This window comes from Lissotriton vulgaris, chromosome 12 (genome assembly GCF_964263255.1).
Source record: "Lissotriton vulgaris chromosome 12, aLisVul1.2, whole genome shotgun sequence".
In the NCBI taxonomy this organism is placed as follows: domain Eukaryota; kingdom Metazoa; phylum Chordata; class Amphibia; order Caudata; family Salamandridae; genus Lissotriton; species Lissotriton vulgaris.
Genome location: NC_141700.1, coordinates 186,529,820 through 186,551,281, shown reverse-complemented (window position 1 = coordinate 186,551,281; position 21,462 = coordinate 186,529,820). Strand labels below are relative to the sequence as shown.

Genomic DNA, 21,462 nt, shown 5'->3' with positions numbered 1-21,462 from the left:
TTTTGATTTATTGATTTTGAGAATATTCAAGCTGTACCCTATATAGAATATGGAACCAGATGGCTAGAAGTGAAATGTGTATTTATTGTTCACTTCATTAAGGTGGAATTACTCAAGAACAGGATCTATACACAATTAAGAAATTGAGATCAATGGATCAATATGGTTCAGTCACAATTCCAGGTCTTTCTTGATTGAAATACCTACAATTGAAAAAACTTAAGATATATCTGGGTTAAATTAACTTGGGTGGTAGCTTCATCAACTAAAAGGAGAAGAAAATATTCCTTTCACTAATGAATGTAGTTTCTAGCTTTTGACAAGAAGGAGATGAACGTCCATTACTGTAAAGTAGAATTGGGCTGAAGGTTTGAAGAAGAGTATATGGATTGGAAGGCATTAGGGATAACTTCAAGCCAGGGAATATCCCCAGAGAGGATGACCTACCCCCATTGGAAGTACTCTATAATGGTGAGGAATCAGACAATAAGAAACAACATGAGGATCTTGGTGATGAGCTGGGTTCCTGCAAACCTTGCAGACCAGAAGGAGGTTCCAAACTGCCCAGGCCAGATTTTACCAACACTCATGAGGACACATGGTCTGAGGAGCCTACAGGTATGTTGAACTCTGATAATATTTTTTACTTGAGACAAGTAGACTGGGCTCGAGCTGACAAAGCAGTGTATTACATGAGCTCTAGAATTAGGAAGCCTCTTGATAAATAAGTGAAGAGACTCTTTCAAGTAGAATACCCCAGACTATCCCTAGCAGGCAAGGTGGCACTCTCATCTGAGATAGTAAGATTGCCATCCTCATTATGAAATGTATTAACATAACATAACATTCCTCAGAAATGTCAGTTGTGCACTTGAGACAGAGAGGTGTCAATCCTGGTTATGTTTGATCCCAAGCTGGGTGAGTTAGCCTCACAGAGGTGTGACCAGTGGTAGATGGAAACCTGTTTGGTAATTTGTCTAATAAAGAACAGAGGAAGTTTGCCACATTGTTTTCTTCATTGCCCAAAGCCCTAAAGACCATAAAATCATTTTTGGGCACATATTTTAGGAGGAGCTGGTTGAAGCAGTGGGCACTTGACTGACCGCACTTAATCTCCAGCCTCACAAAGGGCTCAATTAAGGAAAGCCTGGTGGTGGCAATACCACAGGAAATTCAGAAGGATTATTCCCCACCCAAGGAACCAGCCGAGACCACCGAGGAAGACGCGCCTTGTGAGAAGCAAACAACATACCTGAAAGTACAACAGGTAAGGAGTATCCCTTTTTTCCAGCAAAAGGTGGAGGGAGGTTGGCACTATTCATAGACGAGTGGAAACAACTGAAACGAGACACCTGGGTCCTACAGATGGCAAGAGGTTTTGAAGTAGAGTTCTTTTGAACCCCAAGCCAGACACAGAGGTTGGAGAAAGTAGTGATTAGCAAGTCAGAAACCCACCCTTGGTAATAATTGAACAAATTAACTCAGGTGAAAAAGAAGGAAAAGATTAACTGTCTAGTGATCAGTAAAGGAATTCAATGAGTGAGTGGTTCATGTCATTTAAAAATGGAAGGAATGCATCTCCTCAATTCATTCTACTCACAAATACTTGGATTGTAAGGTTAGACCTTGAGGCTGCTTACCTGATGGTTCTGATGTTTGCCCAACATAGGAGATTCCTTCAATTTCTGTTATGGCAGCAGATGTATGTGTTCACCTTTCAGTCTCTCCTTCCTATCCTGGTGTTTTTCACTAATGTGGTATGACCAGCTGTGGAACTGTTACGATCCACAAACATAAGGTTCATAATTTATCTGGATCACATACTGTTAATGCAAACACACTGTTCATTATTGGAGCAGCTAAAGAGGTCAATGACTATGCTCCAAGGATTAATCTTCAGAAGAGAACTCTTGCGAGCGAAAAAGGGTAGCTGAGGCTCTAGTCTAAATAGTGGTCTCTTGGGTTTGTCAATCCAAACACTTTTTCCAGGCTCTCTTTGCTACCAGGCCACTACAAAAACTCAAGTCTTCATTCATCAGGAAAGGTCTGACCCAAAAAAATCTGATTTCTGTGTTAGAGGAGGCCGAAATAAAAATCTAATGATGACTAGTTGATATCGATGCATGGAAAAGCAAAGCCATTTCTGTTTTCATCCCAGACTTTGATCATAGAGTCCTCATGTTCTATCTTATTGAAGATAGACAATGTGTCAACAGTCCTTTAACAAAACCGGTTGGGATACACTAAGTCCAGGCACTATTCAGTGAATGGTAATTTTACACATGAAGACGATTTGGATGTGTAATATGACTAGAAAATACGTTGCACACTTCAGCTAGATTCACAATGCTTTATTTTTGGCAAGAATGCTTTAACACTTTTGAACACTGATTATTATTTGTTCTCCCACTAAAGAATAGGGTTAATTGAGCATGTTTTGAAATAACTGTTAACCGAATAATGGCAATCTGTTTGCAAGATATAATATGATCAACTATACCCTTAACCATCATCTTTACCCATTATCATCGCTGTTTATTCTAGATTTAATGTTGGAATACTGATAAATGTTTACTGAAATAGAATACAGAGGATTGTTCCTCATAATCAGACGTGTTAATTTTTGTTACAGAGATTTCCCCTGATGAAGTGCTTATGGATAGCACGAAATGTATAGGGATCTATGTTTAAATGTTTTGGGATATCCAGACTAACGGAATCATAATTGAATTGGAATGTACAAATGATTGATAATTTGGACATAAGAAACAAATTGAAGTAAAGAACACAATGAATTGAAAATTGAATTGGTTTACTTTTTCTATTACCCTCATCGGGTTCTATATACGCTGTGCAATGGGGGACAAACCCTAACAGGATTTGCTTCATAGATTATTCCTAAACGCTTGATGGAACAGAAAGCGAAGCCCCAGCTGCACGCGACAGAGGACAACCTATGATTAAACGCGGTGCATGTCTTACACTCTTGTAGACCATTCAGAAGTAGCCAAGGGCTTCTAGCAGTTCTGCCTAGACAGGAAGATATCAGTTACAGCAGAGTACTTCAAGATATCTAAAGGGTATCAGTGTGTGGAACCCAGACACAAACCATTCAAGGGAATAATGCCCAAGTGGTCATGCCAAACAGACCGAATTGCATTGAGGCTGGACTATCAGCTTCAGCGGTTCTTCAACTAGAGCCCTGATCCCCTAGTGGAGTCAACTGATATATTCTCAAAGGATTGAGGTGAGACCCTGGGGTATAAGTCTCCTCCCTTTTCAATAATCATGAGACACACAACTCAGGTCACGACACAGAGGGAAGAGTTGCTGATGGTGACACCATTTTGGAGGTCTCAAGCATAGTTTCCAGATCTTATGGAACTTTCTGAGGATTATCCTACTTCCCCAGAGTCAAAACATCCTCAAGGATGGTACCCTTGGCTCAATGGTGTAGAGGATCACTGGAGATGCTGGAGATTAAGAGGCCTTTTGGAACACCCTTACTCTCTCTTTGAGAAAGCTTGGTCATATTCTACAGTCAAGTAGTATATCTTGTTTGCTTCAGATGGTCCTGTTCATGTATAGAACAGAATCTAAATCTAGTGGAGACAAATTAAGTCCACATTTTGAATTTTCTGTCCGAATTAGTGGAGAAGGGTTTAGCCTTTCACTCCATTGATGCATGTAGGTCAGCCATTTCTGCAGAATACCTTGGCCTTCTAGAGGTTACAATAGACTGTTAAGGGGAGTCCATTTGTCTGTCCCTCTGGAAGTCAAATATTCCTGTGTTCTGGATGTAAACCTCATTTTCCATCTCATGAAATCATGGCAAGATAATCATTTCCTTTCGAGAAAGGAACTGAACTGTCAAGTAAGTGGAAACATTTGCTGTGTCTAATCTCCTGGATGTAAGAATGCTGAATGTCTTTGCTATAATCCTTAAGTAGGAAGGCTTTTCTTTTACAGTGTTCAGGAACACCAAGTCTCACAGTATATTGTTCAGTACATGCCTTTTCCTGAGACTCCTAAGTAGTGTGTGCTGGGATGCATTAAGGTGTATAAGAAGTTATGGGAGAAATAGAACCAAAGGTGACTAGATAGCTTCGGTTTGCCATCATGGAGCTATGCAAAGCAGTTTCTTTACCCATCAAAGCAAGATTGGTTTGATGGGTCATGCAGTAAGCTGGCACTTGGTCAGAGGGGCTGTGGGTTTCAAAGCTTTAGAGCTGGGTGGTCACCTGGATGACACATGTGTCAGACTATTTGTTAGATTTTGACTTTCAAGTTCTATTTTAAATCAGTAATAGGGGTGGCATCATTGGTTGTTACTATACTGTAAACTTGCATGATCGGAGCCTTTAGTCCTGACACCGGATATGCAATTTTCCAGCTAACATGAAGAAAAGTTTTAATTCTATTAAGGGCAACAAGATCATAATGCTCCAATATCCACTGAGGGTGTTGCAGAAGATCCCAAAATTGGGTATACATATCTTAGTTGATATCACTATAATAAATATTGTTTCCTCTAGACCTAAAGCATGTGATGCATGTTTGTTCAAGATATGAGGATAGCCTGACTTACACCGTCCTTTTACTTAAAGGATCTGAGCAGAGACAGGAATATCAATTAGAAGAAAGAAATTGTTTAGCCTTATGCATTAAAGAAAGAGGAATTGTTTTACCTTCTGGACTGTTGTTAAGGAAGCCGTGCCTTGTAATTGATGGACAGTTTGACTTTTGGGGCAAAACACAGAATATGTAGTCCCATTGTTTTTATGTCGAAGATGCTTTATTAACAGGCTGTTGACCAAAACAAATGAAGGAGCAAAATACATAATCCTCACCTCTGTGTCTTTAATGGAATTCCTTCATGTTAGTTAGGACATTTTACATTTTAAATTTTACAATCTAATGGCATAAACGACTGTATGGAGAACCATAAACACTGGATTTTTTGAATAGCGCGAACTCGACCCGAAGGTATCAGAGTGCTTTACATGAGCACCAGTTGCATGACAGATGGACACATTTATAATTTCTAGGCAGAAGGAGACTAAGGGGCCTATTATGATGTTGGGCGGGCGCGCTGTGAGAACCAACCGAACATAGGTTGGTGATTTCTCGCCCCCTATTACAATGAGACTGCACATGGTGCAGTTCCAAACTCATATTTGTTTATTGGAGCTTGTACTGTGGTTGGAAACTTGCCTCAGCACAAGCTCCCATAGAAAAATGGGAGTTTCTGTGAATCCCTGCACTGCATTGAAAGGACCTTACAGGGACTCCCACATGGTGTAGGGATTTACAGGGGGCACCGTATTACAATGACGGAGGTCAGAGTGAAACCTGTTGGGGGATTCCGCAGCGCTGAGCACATCGGAGCGTCGGAAAGACAAATAGTCCCATAATGATGGCGGAGCCAACCTCGGCTCCGCCGTCAGGATTATTATGTCAGTTTAGGACATCCTTTCCATGTCAAACTTTCCAACATAGGAAGGCTGTTGGAAAGTGATTGTGGATAGAGTAGCAAAGGTCCAAGAATTCCAAGGCTTTAGCAACGCTTGAATAAGCTATGATTTTTTGTTGAATGGAGACACACTCGAAGCTCTGGACCTCTTGGGCTTCATGTAGCAAAGCAAGTTTTAGGGAAAGATGAGTGTGTACTCCAAAGAAGATCTCGAGAGTTTTTCAGAATTAATATCCGTTCCTAGGAATTGTAGTACAAAGGACAGAGCTGTTTTTCATTGCAGAAAGGTAACTTTATTGTTTTTCATAGAACATGGACAGCCGACACGTGTTTCGCCCCCTCATGGCGATTTGAGCCGGGGCTTTCTCAAGGCTGTAGAGAAAGACGGAATGAATTGTTAAGGTGTACGAAATGATAGCAGTTGACCCCAAGAGGAACAGAAAGTCACCTAAGGTGCAGAGGTGATTGTGATGATTAATGGTGTCATGGCATCAAAGCCTTATCTGCTTTTTCAGGTAGTGGTGAATAGTGAAATAGATATAATTATTGTGACTAGAAGTATGCTGGGATAGCGCAAACTGAAAAGTGCAAAAATGGAAAGGAAAGTGAGACAGGTGTGATATTTTTAAAAGCAGCAAGATATATAAGAGTGGTTTCTCAGTGTTCAGATTTCTTTGGGCAACCCAAAAAGTATACCAAAATAACAGATCAGAGAGAAGAAAAGAGCAGATGGACAGACAGAAGAATGACAGTATAGAAAACAGTGTATAATAGATATACCTAGTTTTCTTTTCTGATGTAGAGTGTTTAAATATCCAAATAGTGTCAATGTCCAAAATATCAAAAATACAGTTTTTCAGGAACAAGGTTCTTCTGTCAAATCAAAACACAATTATTGATTTTAGTAACCAGTAACCAGGTCTGGTGCTTCCGCATGTTATTTAAGGTAAACGCTTTTGGCAAATAAGAATTACTGACAGTACGTTCAATATTAGTGACATCTATCTATGGTAGCAAGTGGTCAAAATGGTTCACATTGGTTCACAGATTATATATTGTATCATTACATTTTGTAGACATTGCTATTTTAATCATTGCATCAAGTTTTCTCTAAACCTGCATAGATAGCACCTCTACTCATGAGAGTTAGACCTAGCTAGTATGCCTGCATAACACGGGTTACCTAGGTGAAGGGCATATGTTGGGGGGTGGCTCAAGCTGTGTTAACGAAATTACCATTAGCATTTAAACATACATAATAAATAGTCAAAAGCAATGTAGCCTATGTTTTGTTGACTTTTCTTAGTTTCTATGATCAGGGACACTAAGTTAAAATATGCAGCCACCCTGCCCATACCATTACAAACATCCCAGGAGGAGAGTACAGACGAGCACGCATAAACTGTAGCTCTGTGGAAGAGTATGAAACACACTCAGCCAACATAACCGAACGTTTGAGCCAAAGAGGTTACAAGGAACAACCACTATCTAAGGCACTAACAAAATTCAAAAAGACTGACAGGCAAAGTTTACTACACAATAACCAAGTGCGAGAGAGGAAACAAACAATTCGGTTCAATACCGAATACAACAGCGGACAACAATATATCCGCAAGACCTTACAAAAACACTGGCACCTGTTGAAAGACAATCCAACTTTGTCTAATGCACTACAAGATGAACCTCAGATGGGCTTTTCACGTAGCAGAAACCTAAAAGACATCTTATGTCCATCATTTCTGGATATCAAACCAAAACCTTTTCCACCTCAGACCGTGGGTTTCTACACTTGCACGAACTGTTCAATCTGCAAACTGGGCAAATCAAGAACCAAAGAGGTCTCAATCAATGGCCACAAACACAAGATCATCGACCTCATTAACTGCGAAAGCACCTATGTAATCTACCTAATAACATGCCCTTGTGGTCAACACTACATCGGTAGTTCAAAAAGACCCTTGAAAGTCCGGATACAAGAACACTATCGGAACATCCATGGAACAGACACTAGACAATCCCTTGTAGAACATTTCCTACGACATCACAAGAACAACTTGAACTTTTCGTTTGTGGGTATAAAAAGACTAAAAATACCCAAACGAGGAGGCGATTTGGACCAAATGCTTCGTCGAGAAGAAAGTGCACTAATCATAGGTATGGAAACAGTAAAAAATGGGCTGAATCAGGAATATGAATGGCATCACTGGCTGTAATCAACCTCATCTTTCCACTCTATGAGAAGATGCAGCAATGACATGGACATAGCTATAAGCTTACAATTAATAACATGGACACAGCTATAAGCTCACAATTGATGATATGAACAATTGTAGTAGGCCCTGTATTAATGTGCAGTTTTTCCAGTCAGACCTTCTTAGACAATCCACTGCCCTTTCAGAAGACTTGCCCAGGCAATTATGTGGAATCGTTGAGAGCTTATGTACAAATGAAAGATAATGTGATACTGATGCTTGCCCTACTAACAATCCCTATAAATTAACATGGTTTAGATTATCCCCTAAATTCTACCATCAGACCAGAACTCAGTCTGAGGCACCCTATTGTGCCCAGCTAACAGCTTTCATTCTCCTATCCCTACCTGCCCTGTAGGCTATGAATTCTCGCTCTCTGACAGGGTCTTTTTACTTAATTCCAATTAGAATCTGCTTTTTCGATAAATATCACTTCCTAATAGCTTTCCTCTCTGTAATACTAAAACAACATGCAAATCATAGGGAACATAATTACAAAGTATAATATCTGTCTTGTGATGCCCAGGCCACACTTGGCTGATATCCTGCTAATCAGGCATCCACACCACTTACAAATGGCAGCCATCGTACCGAGTCTAGTACAATTGATCTGGCAAACTCGAGTAGAATCTTTTTGACTCTGTTTAACTCACAATATTTATTTATAAAACCCACATAGCACAGCTCTAGCCGCGTGCAAATCGGGTCCACTTATAACGTAAGTAGTAAAATCTAAAGCGTAGCAAAGTCTACCTAGATAACGCGCCTATCCGGTTCCTCTTCCGGTTCACACCATTTAACTACCGGGTGACCGTGAGTGTGGGAACCGCCGGGATTCAACCCGAGGACCGCCCTGACGCTGAAGGACTCGGAGCAGGGACCGAAGAGGGCATTAGCCAAACAAGTACGTTTTCGGGGAATGTAGACGTCTTTGGCGCGTGTAACCTATCTGTATGCCGGCTCTCACTCACGAGACGGACAGTTTCCCATAGCGCCCACGCCCATTAAGATACTCTGAAAGATCGTGTCCCGGTTTGCTTAAACCTCTGTTAAACCTGCATGCTTGATGTCGGCCGTCCGTATCACATAAACTATCTGTAGTTTATGACTTGCCCAAGCAACAAAACGAACGCACTGCGAAGGGAAAATACTTACATTTACTTGGCCGCCAGTTTCAAATGTATTATTAGAACACCACAAGCTGTACAGTCGCTTGTACATTACCGGCTCTCTCTATTATCAGTCACATCTACCTGTGCAACAGTGCTCGTTTTTTGGAAAAAACAGTGTCGTTTTTGAAATATGGTTTAGCTGAATTCATGGGGCACTTTTTAATACTGTTCTGACAAAAAGTTAAGGCACATGGTTAAACACCCGCATAATTACGGAAATAATACCCAAACTGTTAAAACAACAAAAAATAGGAATCATTGCTCCGTTAAATGTAACAAATGCGTATAACTTTGCATATTTTAACTTAGTGTCCCTGATCATAGAAACTAAGAAAAGTCAACAAAACATAGGCTACATTGCTTTTGACTATTTATTATGTATGTTTAAATGCTAATGGTAATTTCGTTAACACAGCTTGAGCCACCCCCCAACATATGCCCTTCACCTAGGTAACCCGTGTTATGCAGGCATACTAGCTAGGTCTAACTCTCATGAGTAGAGGTGCTATCTATGCAGGTTTAGAGAAAACTTGATGCAATGATTAAAATAGCAATGTCTACAAAATGTAATGATACAATATATAATCTGTGAACCAATGTGAACCATTTTGACCACTTGCTACCATAGATAGATGTCACTAATATTGAACGTACTGTCAGTAATTCTTATTTGCCAAAAGCGTTTACCTTAAATAACATGCGGAAGCACCAGACCTGGTTACTGGTTACTAAAATCAATAATTGTGTTTTGATTTGACAGAAGAACCTTGTTCCTGAAAAACTGTATTTTTGATATTTTGGACATTGACACTATTTGGATATTTAAACACTCTACGTCAGAAAAGAAAACTAGGTATATCTATTATACACTGTTTTCTATACTGTGATTCTTCTGTCTGTCCATCTGCTCTTTTCTTCTCTCTGATCTGTTATTTTGGTATACTTTTTGGGTTGCCCAAAGAAATCTGAACACTGAGAAACCACTCTTATATATTTTGCTGCTTTTAAAAATGTCACACCTGTCTCACTTTCCTTTCCATTTTTGCACTTTTCAGTTTGCGCTATCCCAGCATAATTCTAGTCACAATAATTATATCTATTTCACGATTCACCACTACCTGAAAAAGCAGATAAGGCTTTGATGCCATGACACCATTTATCATCACAATCACCTCTGCACCTTAGGTGACTTTCTGTTCCTCTTGGGGTCAACTGCTATCATTTCGTACACCTTAACAATTCATTCCGTCTTTCCCTACAGCCTTGAGAAAGCCCCGGCGTAAATCGCCATGAGGGGGCGAAACACGTGTCGGCTGTCCATGTTCTATGAAAAACAATAAAGTTACCTTTCTGCAATGAAAAACAGCTCTGTCCTTTGTACTACAATTCCTAGGAACGGATATTAATTCTGAAAAACTCTCGAGATCTTCTTTGGAGTACACACTCATCTTTCCCTAAAACTTGCGGTTGGAAAGTGACTTTGGGGGCCCCTAGCAGGGCCCCCTTGGCTCCCTGGCCCTCCTCTACCATGCCCCTTAAACATCCCTGTTGGTGGCACACAGTGCTGGGACGTTTAAAAACATACATTTTTCGATGGCAGCTTGTGCCTTTCCCGCTTACAGCAAAAGCTGCCAATGGAAAATGGATGTTACCGACCACACATAGGGTGGTTGCATCCAAATTGTGAGATCAGAACTGCTGACCTTTGGTCAGGTGGTTCCAGTCCACTATGATGCGTCGACCCAAAATCACAATAATGCCGAAAGTTACCCTGACTATATTCATTTGTAGTGAACATAGTTTAACTCCATACTTGCCACCCAATGTTTAAAAATTCAGAATAATCTTGAACTATGTTTTTTCAGATACTAGTAGAGCTTGGCCTGAAGGCAATAAGACGGCTCCTGGGCTGCTACTAGGAAGGTAGGGAAAAAAAACAACCCGACAAGCCATAACAATGCAAGATCACACCTTAATAACAAGACATTAAAACACATGAGAATCCAACAAAACAGCAACACATCAATACATTATTAAAGCAACCCAACACATTAACAACACAACCCCACAAAAATATAGCAATACCCAAATACCAAATTAACAAATCACAACAAAACACCAAATACTATAATGCAATCACAACACAAAACAGTAACACCCCAATACTGCACACCAGAAAAACATAAAACACAACAGGCAACAGGATGTGGGAGCACACCGCTGACCTCTCAGGCAAGGTTCACCCCTGGTATTCAGGTAAATGCAGTCTCTTGTAGCTCACTCCAATATTTTCGAGTATTTCGCCAAGGTTGGCGCAGATAGTGCTGATCTCTAGACTCGTGTTTCTGGTTTATTAACCGTCATCAGTAGAGAATACAGTCTTGTGCTCCCACATCCTGTTGTCTATAAAACACAACAGCATTACACAACACCATAGCAAAAACTGTAATTGTTGCATCTTTGTGCTACACCTAGATTATTGTGTTGTTGTATTGTATTATGTTTCTCAGTTGCTTTTGCTGCAGTATTGGTATTTTGTGTTCTTTTGCCTTTGGTTTGTGTATTGCTCTATTGTTTTATTGTGGTGTGATATGTTGCGACGTGTTGCTGTTTTGGATATTATGAGGTGCTGATTTATTGATTGGATGTTTGGTGTTTTGTTGGTTTATTTTATTCTGTGTTGCTTTTTTATTGTATTGTGTTGATGTATTCTGTTTGGATGAATTGTGCTGTGCTTGTATGTGTGTTTTATTGTTCATCTTTGGTGATGGTATGATGTATTTTGGTTTTGAGTTGTGCTGTTATATTGTCACATTTTTATAATTTCGTTTTGTGTTACTGTGCTGTCATGGAAGTGTGATGGTGTTGTGCTGTCATTGTGTTGTTCATCATCTTTTAGATTGTTGCTGGATTTTATTGAGTTCTCTTGTTATTGATTTGTTTTGCTATGATTTTGCTTTTGCATTGTGTTGTTGCATTGTCTTGCTGCTTTGACAAGTTGTATTGTTTTTGTATTGTATTTTCTTTTGAGTAGTTTGCTGTGGTCTGTTGGTCTATTGGTGTGTCACATTAGTAGACAGGGGAACTCCATTGTTTTGCATGGAGCTACCAACATTCCAATATTCTAATATGATGTGTTCTTCTGGCCAATGTAGAAATTAGACAACTGTTAACAATAGCTTTAGCCATTGGATCCAATGAAATGAATGTGGCATGGTACTATAAGAGACTATTGAACTAATAACTGAAATACCTAGGTATATAAAGAAGAAGGAAATAAAAGTATACAGAATTTACCCAAGACTATTACGTCATGATCCAAAAAGGGTCCACCAAAAATAAATTTAATTTCATCTTCATGATCAACTTTTACAAAATCTGGTCTCAAGTCACGAAAGTGGCTGGCTCGATGCTGGAACTCATAGAAGTAGACCGGAAGGCCAGTATCTGATAAAAAGACACAACACACATAAAAACAGTAATATATATTTTTAAAGAACTTTATATTATGATTTGTCAGAGTATAACTGGAATGCATCTTTTGGGACATATGCTTTTGGTTATTAGCAAATGAAGGTTGACCTAAAAATAATTGGTAGCTTTTCCACCAGACCAGTATCTGAATGTAAATTTTGTAACAAATGAGGGCAGTTCTGTTCAAAATGTTCCCTGTGGCTCAGCCATGTCATCTTGCTAGACACAGCAACTACCATGTTGAATGAGAGAAGTACTCCTTTCAACCAAACAGCCCAAAGGTCTTTATGAAAATCTCTCTACGCTTTAGTATTCACTCCATTGGCATCCAATTCGCTACCATTGCTTGCTCGTGCACAGAGGAACTGGCAAGATTTTCTGTTTCCCCAGGTATGGCATTATCTCCTTCCTAACTCCTATGTAGTCTAGGCTGGAACTTTATATGCAAATGGGCTTACCTAAAGCTCCCAAAATAAAATATAGTAACAAGGCCATTCTTATGCATAAAGTTGCACAGTAAACAACCAATCTCATGCTCACCTGCAATGACTAAAGTGGGCTAATCATAGCTCCTCTCTGCGTGTATTTCTTTTTTGAATACATTACTACTGCCAGACAGGTGAACCTGTCTCAAGCCATACCTAACATATTTTTGGAAATAGGAGCTTTTACATTAATCCTACAATCAGTGTACACTTAATATAGTAGAAACGTAAGAGAGAACACAAAAAAAGATAAGAAACATACATTTTCCAATAACAAAAAACAATACCAATGCATCGCATGTTCAGGCTGCATCAAAGTTACTCTCCTTAGGACATAATTGCAAGATGTATAAGAAATTGAAAAAGAAGATAGATGGGAATTTGCACTCTCACGCTGAACATATGATTGTAACCATAAACTGGTAGATGAGTTGTTGGCTACTGAATAGGAAACAATGCTGAACGTTGAAGAGAGAAATGCTATAGGCACAGCATTCCTATAAGTATATGTCCCAGTAAAAAGCCCCAAGACACTGGTGTAGGCCACCTGTGTTCACACACAGGGACCAGCTCACAACTCATTGGAGAGTTGGGTAGATCCTCTTTTTGTATCTGAAGAAGGTCATAGCTGAAGTGTTCCCAGCTCTTCCATGTCTTTCAACTAACACTGTGCCTTATTGATTTAGTCAACTGGAAAACATGCTTCTCATCTGCATACATATTGAAAAATTGAGCCTTTTGGGCACAAGAAAGTAGAATCCCCCTTCCTTAAAAATACACTAATGTCCTTCTATTATCACTGTTAAGCTGAGAATTGTGGTTAATGTTCTGGTCCCCTCAGGGGTGATAGTTTTTTCTTTTCTCTTGTGACTGCGCGTGTGTTCAGTACTGTATGTAGTCTTTGATGAGGTGTGGTCACTGCTAAGGTGGAATAAGTTCTTACTATTGCAGTCCTTGCTATTGTTATCACATCTGCAGTCAGAATCAGAATCAGAAAGTACTTTATTCGGCTAAAATCATTAACCATGAAAGTAACAACAACATAAACAACATACTACATAAAAAAACTGACTTAAAAGTAGACATACTAATTATATTTCACTTATACTAATAGTTTTCCTTAATTTCAAGACATGTTTAAAATAGTTCAAAAGAACCACAACAGAAAAAACAGTATCCATTCTCTGACATTCAAGGAATGCTAAGCGACATCTTTTTAAATTCATATCTTTGAGAAGGGGAATTAAAACATTTCGACGGGGAATAGAATAAAATTTACAGAAAAATAAAATGTGGATGTCGGATTGGGACGAGGAATCATCACAGGGGCAGGTAGGTAAAGTCTGTGACCATAAATTCATCTTTGGAAAGGACAAAAGTCTAAAAACAAGATTCAATCTAAAGCGGGTTAAAAGAAATCGATCATAGTTTGACATCAACAGGGTCAAATAGGGCTGTACTTTTACTCCAGTCAGTATCTGGTTATGCCAAGCAACTGTCTTTTTACTGGCCTCTGCTCTTCTTCTTTTATCCATGAGGACATCCAAACTCAGTTTTTTTAAAGATCTTCTGGGTATAGTTCCCATAGATAATGGATCCTCGTAGTATTCGCAGTGACCAATATCCAACATAAATTGCTTAATATATGCTAACCATTCGGCCCTGGCCAAATTTTCCATGTTCAGAATATCCTGTATCACAGCCCGGTTAACTACACATTCATTAGTAGTCCACACCCTGTGCCACACGAGAATGGGCTGTATTCTAATTAAATCTGATAAATAAAGTTGACCCAACTCCACATGGCAAATATAAGTAGAGACACTCTGTGGTACAGATAAAACATCCCGTAAAAAATTATTTTCGACGATTTGTAGTGGGTCAATATTAGAAAAGCCCCAAAGTCCCGCACCATAGAGGGCCACGGATATACATGTGGCATTGTATATGGTCAAGATTTCTTTTATTGTTTTTTTCCCCAGCTTTTTCATGAAAGTCCTAACGGCCATTAAAGTTATTTGGAACAGAAGAGTTCTGGCCTTTATGGCACTTAACCAACCTCCCCGTTAAGGGCATACCAGCCCACTCGGGGTGAAAATTGCAAAAAACACAGTTGATGGACAGAATGCAGAACAATGTCTTACATTCACCCCAGTGCTCAGACGTGAGTCCCAGGCTCTCCACATCACTGGAGTCAAGTTATCCAGGCTGAAGAAGGCTGATAGCCAGAAACCAGTCCTTGGATGCTTGATTCCGGTCTAGGAAAGACATGGCTTGGTAGTTCGGGCTGGACTGTTCCCATGAGGCACAGGGTCAAGGCTGATTTGCATATAGCCATTGTCTGACCTAGGGTGGTGTGGAGTGCAAAGAAACGATGGATTTAGGCCCAGATCTTAGTACTGGGGTGAATGTAAGACATTGTTCTGCATTCTGTCCATCAACTGTGTTTTTTGTTAGTTTATTTTATTGTCATTTTTTTATAATATTTAGTACTTTTTGAATTTTCCTATTTGTTCTGATATATTGATTTGTTTTATTACTTAAATTCTTTTTGTGGATTGTAATTATAAGGGTGAAGAGTGTGGAGTTACTTTACTATATTTTGTTAGTGTTTGTAATTTGTAAATATTTGTTTTTTATTTTTATAAAATGATTAACTTTTCATTTCATATTTAAAAAAAATATGTTTTAGATTTGTTATGTTTTTTACCAACACACACTCTGTGTTGCTTGGCTTAGTTTGTGAATGGTGAAACTGAAACCCTGTAACCCCAACACTTTCTCCACTGTTGCTTTGGATGGACTGGGAATAGTAGATCTGACCCCTCTGAAGTACATCTCTTTCCTTACTCTTGTTTCAGTTGGAGTGGGAATGTTAGATCTGAACCCACCCAAAGTCCAATGGTTTCACTATTGTTGCTGGGGTTGGGGTGGGAATAGTAAGTCTAGCACTTCCAAACTCCAGTGTCTTCCCTACTGTTTCTTAAGTTGGAGTGGGAACAACAAATATGACTCCTCCACAGTCTAATGCTTTCTGCATTGTTGCTTAGGTTGTTTGGGGAATAGTAAACTTCATACTTTCAAAGGGCAACACTTTTCCTCCTTTGGCTTAAGACGGAGCGGGAATAATAAATGTTATTCCTCCAAATAAAACAAAATAGTTTTAATTAATATTTTATTGACATTTGTTTGATATTTATTTAAGATTTTAAGTATTATGTATTAGTCTGCATGTTGTTACAGAAGTTGCTGATGCTGTGGCCGATGCTGTGCTAGCAGAGGTCCCTGCTATGGTTGTTCCTGATGCTGTCCCTCACCTATGGCAGCTGCTGTCCATTTTTAGTTTTACTGTGGCTGCTTGTCCACGTTATTTTGATAGCTATGGTCACTACAGTTATCCCTGCTCTTTTTACAGCTGTGGTTACTGCTATAGTTCCAGGTGTGGTGACAATTGTTGTCACTACTGTACTAATCGATATATTTGAACTTATTCTCGCAGCTGTTGTTACTGCATAACTCAACTCCTTTAAGTGACAAAAAGGCTCCGCTATGCTACACAGAGTTCCACACGCAGCGGAGTGAGGTAAGTCACGCTGTTCGAGCTGATTTTTAGTGCTGGGAGTTTGTCCTGCACTATAAAACCAGCTCAAACTGCATCACATCCAGCGTAAGAGGGTGCAGCTGCTTTATGCCACTCTAATAGATGTTTTAGTCAAGCAGAAGCTTCCCCACCGTGAGTGGCAGGTTTCTCAATGCAAGAGTCAGTGACCTGCCACTACTGCCTGTGTTGAGAAATCTCACCTGGAGGTGGTCTAGCATTGAATTTTCCTTGCTCACACTCACCAACTTAATGTTGGTGAGCCATGAGAGAGAAAGAAATCTGCTCCATGCCACTATGCACAGTTTTTCAGAACTCTGCGCTCTACTCGGAGCGTGGGATAGGAAAAACTCTACAAACTCCACAATGGGACTGGAATTTATCTCCTGGGCCTACTTTTGTAGTAGAAGCTGTGGTCACAGCTTTTGTTTCTGCGGTGGTCCTGGTGGTTCTGGCAGCAGCGGTCACTGCTTTGGTCCCTGCTCTTGTTATACCAGTTATTGATGCTGTTGTTCATTTCTGTTCTTCGAGTCAAGTCAAGTCAAGTCATATAATTTGTATAGCGCACTACATACCCAGAGGGTTTCAAGGTGCTTAGGAAGGGGAGGAGGATTATTTGTCAAATATCCACGTTTTAAGCTGCTTTCTGAACGCTAGGTGGTTCTGTGTGAGGCGAAGGTTAGCGGGGAGTGAGTTCCATGTTTTAGCAGCCAGGTATGAAAAGGATCTGCCTCCCATGGTGGTCTTGTTGATGCGAGGTACAGTGGCGAGGGCTTGGCTGGAAGAACGTAGTTGGCGGGGGGGGGTGTAGAAGGACAGTCGAGAGTTGAGGCAGTCTGGTCCGATGTTGTAGAGTGATTTGTGTGCGTGGGTAAGCAGTCGGAAAGTGATCCTCTTATTGACGGGAAGCCAGTGGAGGTCTTTAAGGTGACCAGAGATGTGTTCGTTGCGTGGGATGTCTAATATGATCCTGGCTGAGGCGTTTTGGATTCGTTGGAGTTTCTTCTGGAGTTTAGCGGTGGTACCTGCGTAGAGGGTGTTTCCGTAGTCCAGTCGGCTTGTGACCAGAGCGTGGGTGACTGTTTTCCTTGTTTCGGAGGGGATCCAGCGGAATGTTTTTCTGAGCATGCGAAGAATGTTGAAGCAGGAAGAGGATACGGCGCTGACTTGTCTGTTCATTGAGAGTGAAGAGTCCAGGATGACGCCAAGTTTCCGTGCGTGGTCTGTCGGGATGGGTGCTTTTCCGAGGGCTTCCGGCCACCAGGAGTCGTCCCAAGCAGAGGGGGATGTACCTAAGATGAGGACTTCAGTTTTGTCTGAGTTCAGTTTCAGACGGCTTTGTTTCATCCATTCGGCGACTTTTTTCATTCCTTCGTGTAGGTTAGTTTTGGCGGTGCCGGGGTCATTGGTGAGAGAAAGGATCAGTTGAGTGTCATCCGCGTAAGAGATGATGTTGAGGTTGTGTTGGCGGGCGATGGCCGCGAGGGGGCTCATGTATACGTTGAAGAGGGTGGGACTGAGTGAGGATCCTTGAGGTACGCCGCAGATGACTTCAGAGGCCTCGGACTTGAATGGAGGAAGGCGGACTCTCTGGGTTCTTCCGGTGAGGAACGAGGTGATCCATTCGAGTGCTTTTCCTTGGATTCCGATGTTATTGAGGCGTTGTAGAAGGGTGCTGTGGCAGACTGTGTCGAATGCTGCAGAGAGGTCGAGGAGGATGAGGGCGACTGTGTCTCCATTGTCCAGTAGAGTTCGAATGTCGTCTGTTGCTGCGATGAGGGCGGTCTCAGTGCTGTGTTTGGCTCGGAAGCCAGATTGTGAGGGGTCGAGGTGAGGTTCCGTGACAATTGTAAGTGGTGTTTTTAACTCGCACGAATATGGTCGAGTCTAGTATCTATGAACCGCAAATGACGAGTTTTGTAAGTGTGCGCAGTTTCGCTGTGCTAACTTAAACCGTTCGTTTGTTATGTGGGTTTGTCATCTGTACCCACGGGTTCCATCTTAGATACGGCATCCATTTTGTCTCTTGCCCTCAAGTAGCCAGCGAACGGACGCTGTCCGCTTCGCGACCCTGGGACTCCCAAGATATGGCGGAAGACGCATGTTCTTTGTAAGTGTCTTTATGACGAGGGGGATGCTACTGTAAGGCAGATGGCGCCGCTCGAGGCTCATCTTGCCGCACGGGCTTATTGTCTCAGTCGTGCATCTCATTAGGCACGTCCCTTTGATGCCTGTATCTCGTGCTTCTCGACACTCCCCTTTTACACCCTTTCCGATCTCCCTACTGTCTCCGTCTTCCTCTGCACCTGTCTTCGTTCCTATTTCGATCTACTTTACTACTGATTGGAATTTGCTAATGGTGGGAAGATGGGTTTTTACAGTTGGGAATCGCCAAATGTTTCCGCACTTATGTTCCGGATCTTGTGTGTTTCAAAGTGATCTAAGCGACCCCTCTGAGAGCGACTTGTGGGAACCAGGTTGTAAACTATTGTGTATCATGTTATCCTATGGGTAAAAACTGTATAAAAGGAGCGATCCACAAATACAATTTGAAGCAGTCTCCCCGAACTACACTCGATGTACTTCCTGTGACTTCTGTGTTCCCTGCAGTAAATAAACCTTGACTCTTTGACGCCGAAGGAAGTGTCCCGTGTCTCTGTGACTTGTACGCCGGAGCAGGTTACCCACGAAGGTTTCAGGTGTTGTGCCCTGGCACCGCTGGGTCCAAAGAACCCAGTCCTTCAGTTGGCGCCCAACGTGGGGCTGCATCAGTGGTACCGGTCCAAGCCCGACGATCGTGAGGAACTTCGTGTGAAATCTCCGAGGGAAGGTGCACCCCGCTTCATCGATCCTGTTGTCGAAATAAGTGGCCCGAAGACTTTTCCCGCGAAGATTCCCGCCTCCTAACGGCTGCGACGGACTGCTGCCCTGACTGTAGACCTGTTTTGGCGCCTGGCGTAGACCTTGGTATAGCGAGACGATTGACGGGCCTTCCTGAGGACGCCATTGATCTTTGAGTTAAGTATTTGTGGGTCGCTCCCAGAGTTCTTGGTTGTAGACACTTTAGCGAGTGTCTTTGTTGTAAACACTTTAGCGAGTGTTTTTGTTGTAGACACTTTAGCGGGTGTCTTTGTTGTACACGCTGTGTGAGTGTTTTTGTCGGTGACACTTTGCTAGCGTACTTTGTTGTTGTTGTATTTGTTTGACGACTGCAGCCGCCAAAGACCGAGGGTTTAGTTCTTTGCTGGGACTTGGTAAATCCCGAAATCCCGTAACCCTTGAAGTTTGTGAAACTCGGCTAGTGTGCAAGATGCCTGGTCGCAGTACTTTGTTCAGTTGCTTTAGACCTTGTGGTGCGGATTCCCTGCTGGAGGACTCGTGTCCGATACCTCCGGTTGGAACTCCTACATATGACTTATATAGCAAACATGGGCTAGGCCCGATTGCTTTTAACGATTATTGGATCAAATATACAAAGAAAGACGGCGATCTTCGTTGGCCACCTCACGGTAGCTTCGAAGCGTCGATCTTAGATAATTTGGAAATAAAGTTGTTCGAACGTAAATCAAGGCCGGCCATGTTTGATGCCTTTCGGTTCTGGCGCAAAGAAGCCCGACAGAAAGAGATCAGACAAAATAAACGTAGTCAGCGAGATACTGTTGCTACTATAGTGAAGAAAGCTGAGCAGTTTCAGCGTGATAAGGAGGATAAGGATAAGGAAGTGTTTGAGAGATTACAGCGTATGTCCATAGACAAATGCTATCCTGTTTTGCCTACGGAGTCGGATAAGAAGGAAGAGGCAGTTGAGGATTCTTTAATGTCCTATCTTATGAAGTCGCCACCTCCGTACGTACAGGGTACCGCAGCTCCTGTGGTCCCTGCCGTACCTGTTCTTCCACCTGTAATTCCTCCACCAGTTCCTCAACCTGCACCTGCTCTTCCGACTGTTCCTGCTCCTTTGCCTATTTCTATTCCTACTGCTCCTCCGCTTCCACATACTCCTGTTCCCGCTACTGCTCACGCTACTGCTCCTGTGTTGTTAACCCCTGTTGCTGCTAACGTCTCTACTCCTTCTCTTGTTAGTCCTGTGTCTTACTCTTCTCCCTCTACTCGTAATCGTGATTCTCCCCTTGCGACAAACTTCTTTCAGTCGCTCGGACCTGTTTTTGGGTCTGCAGGTTCTGATGGTCCACAGAGACGTAGCCAGCTTCCTGGTAATAGAGAACGTGTTGCGCTATACAATATGGCGATGGGTTGGATGATAAACCCTGTTAGAAATCCACCTCGTGTTGTCCTCGAAACGTTTGATCAATTCAACATACCTACTCAGAGATATGTGTTTGATGAAATGTGCAAGTTCTTACATGATCAGATAGCGGCCAATGCGCCTGACGAGGTGCTGACCGCCCTGTCTGAACTCCGGCTTCAGTTCGCAACTGGACTGATAGTCGACACTAATGTCCGACGTGCTATTGAGCGGTTGCTATCTCTTCGTCCCGCTCCTATTCCTCATGCATTGTTCGTTGAGGACATTGAACAACGAGATGGGTCTGGCCAATATCCTATGCGTGAAGTTCCGCCAGTTTGGGTACCCGCTGATAATACTAATGCTAATGCTCCAATACCAGCACATTTCCAGAGAGTGTGGATACACCTCCCTTGGAAACGATCGGAAGTGCTTCAGGTGAAACAAACTTTGCCTGATCCTCGCAAAAATCCTGCGGGGTATTACAAAGAATTATCGCAGCTCGTAGACGCTACGATAATGAATCTGGCCGATATCGACATGTTGTTTGGCAATGTCGTACCGCAACCGGTATGGGCCAAGATTCGTCACCAAGATCACGCGAATGAATTAGGTGGTGATTGGGCTGCCATTACAGCGGCAGACGCTGGACAAGTGGCTGCTACTAAACCAGATCAGTTGATTGAACTTCTTCCCCAGCGAATCATTACATTAATGAAAACGCTTATGCCAGCTATGAGGGTAAATTGGGACAAGTTGTCA

The 21,462-nt window shown here is 41.7% G+C and overlaps 1 protein-coding gene across 3 annotated transcripts in view; it reads right to left on the bottom strand.

The window, feature by feature from the left end:
• Nucleotides 1–21,462, bottom strand: part of LOC147673797 (fatty acyl-CoA hydrolase precursor, medium chain-like) — a 342,888-nt gene that overhangs the window by 17,498 nt on the left and 303,928 nt on the right. For all 3 annotated transcript variants that reach the window (XM_086947712.1, XM_086947714.1, XM_086947713.1), the window contains exon 12: nucleotides 12,195–12,344. In XM_086947712.1, coding sequence (XP_086803838.1) covers nucleotides 12,195–12,344 — 150 coding nt within the window. The remainder of the gene's footprint in view (nucleotides 1–12,194; nucleotides 12,345–21,462) is intronic.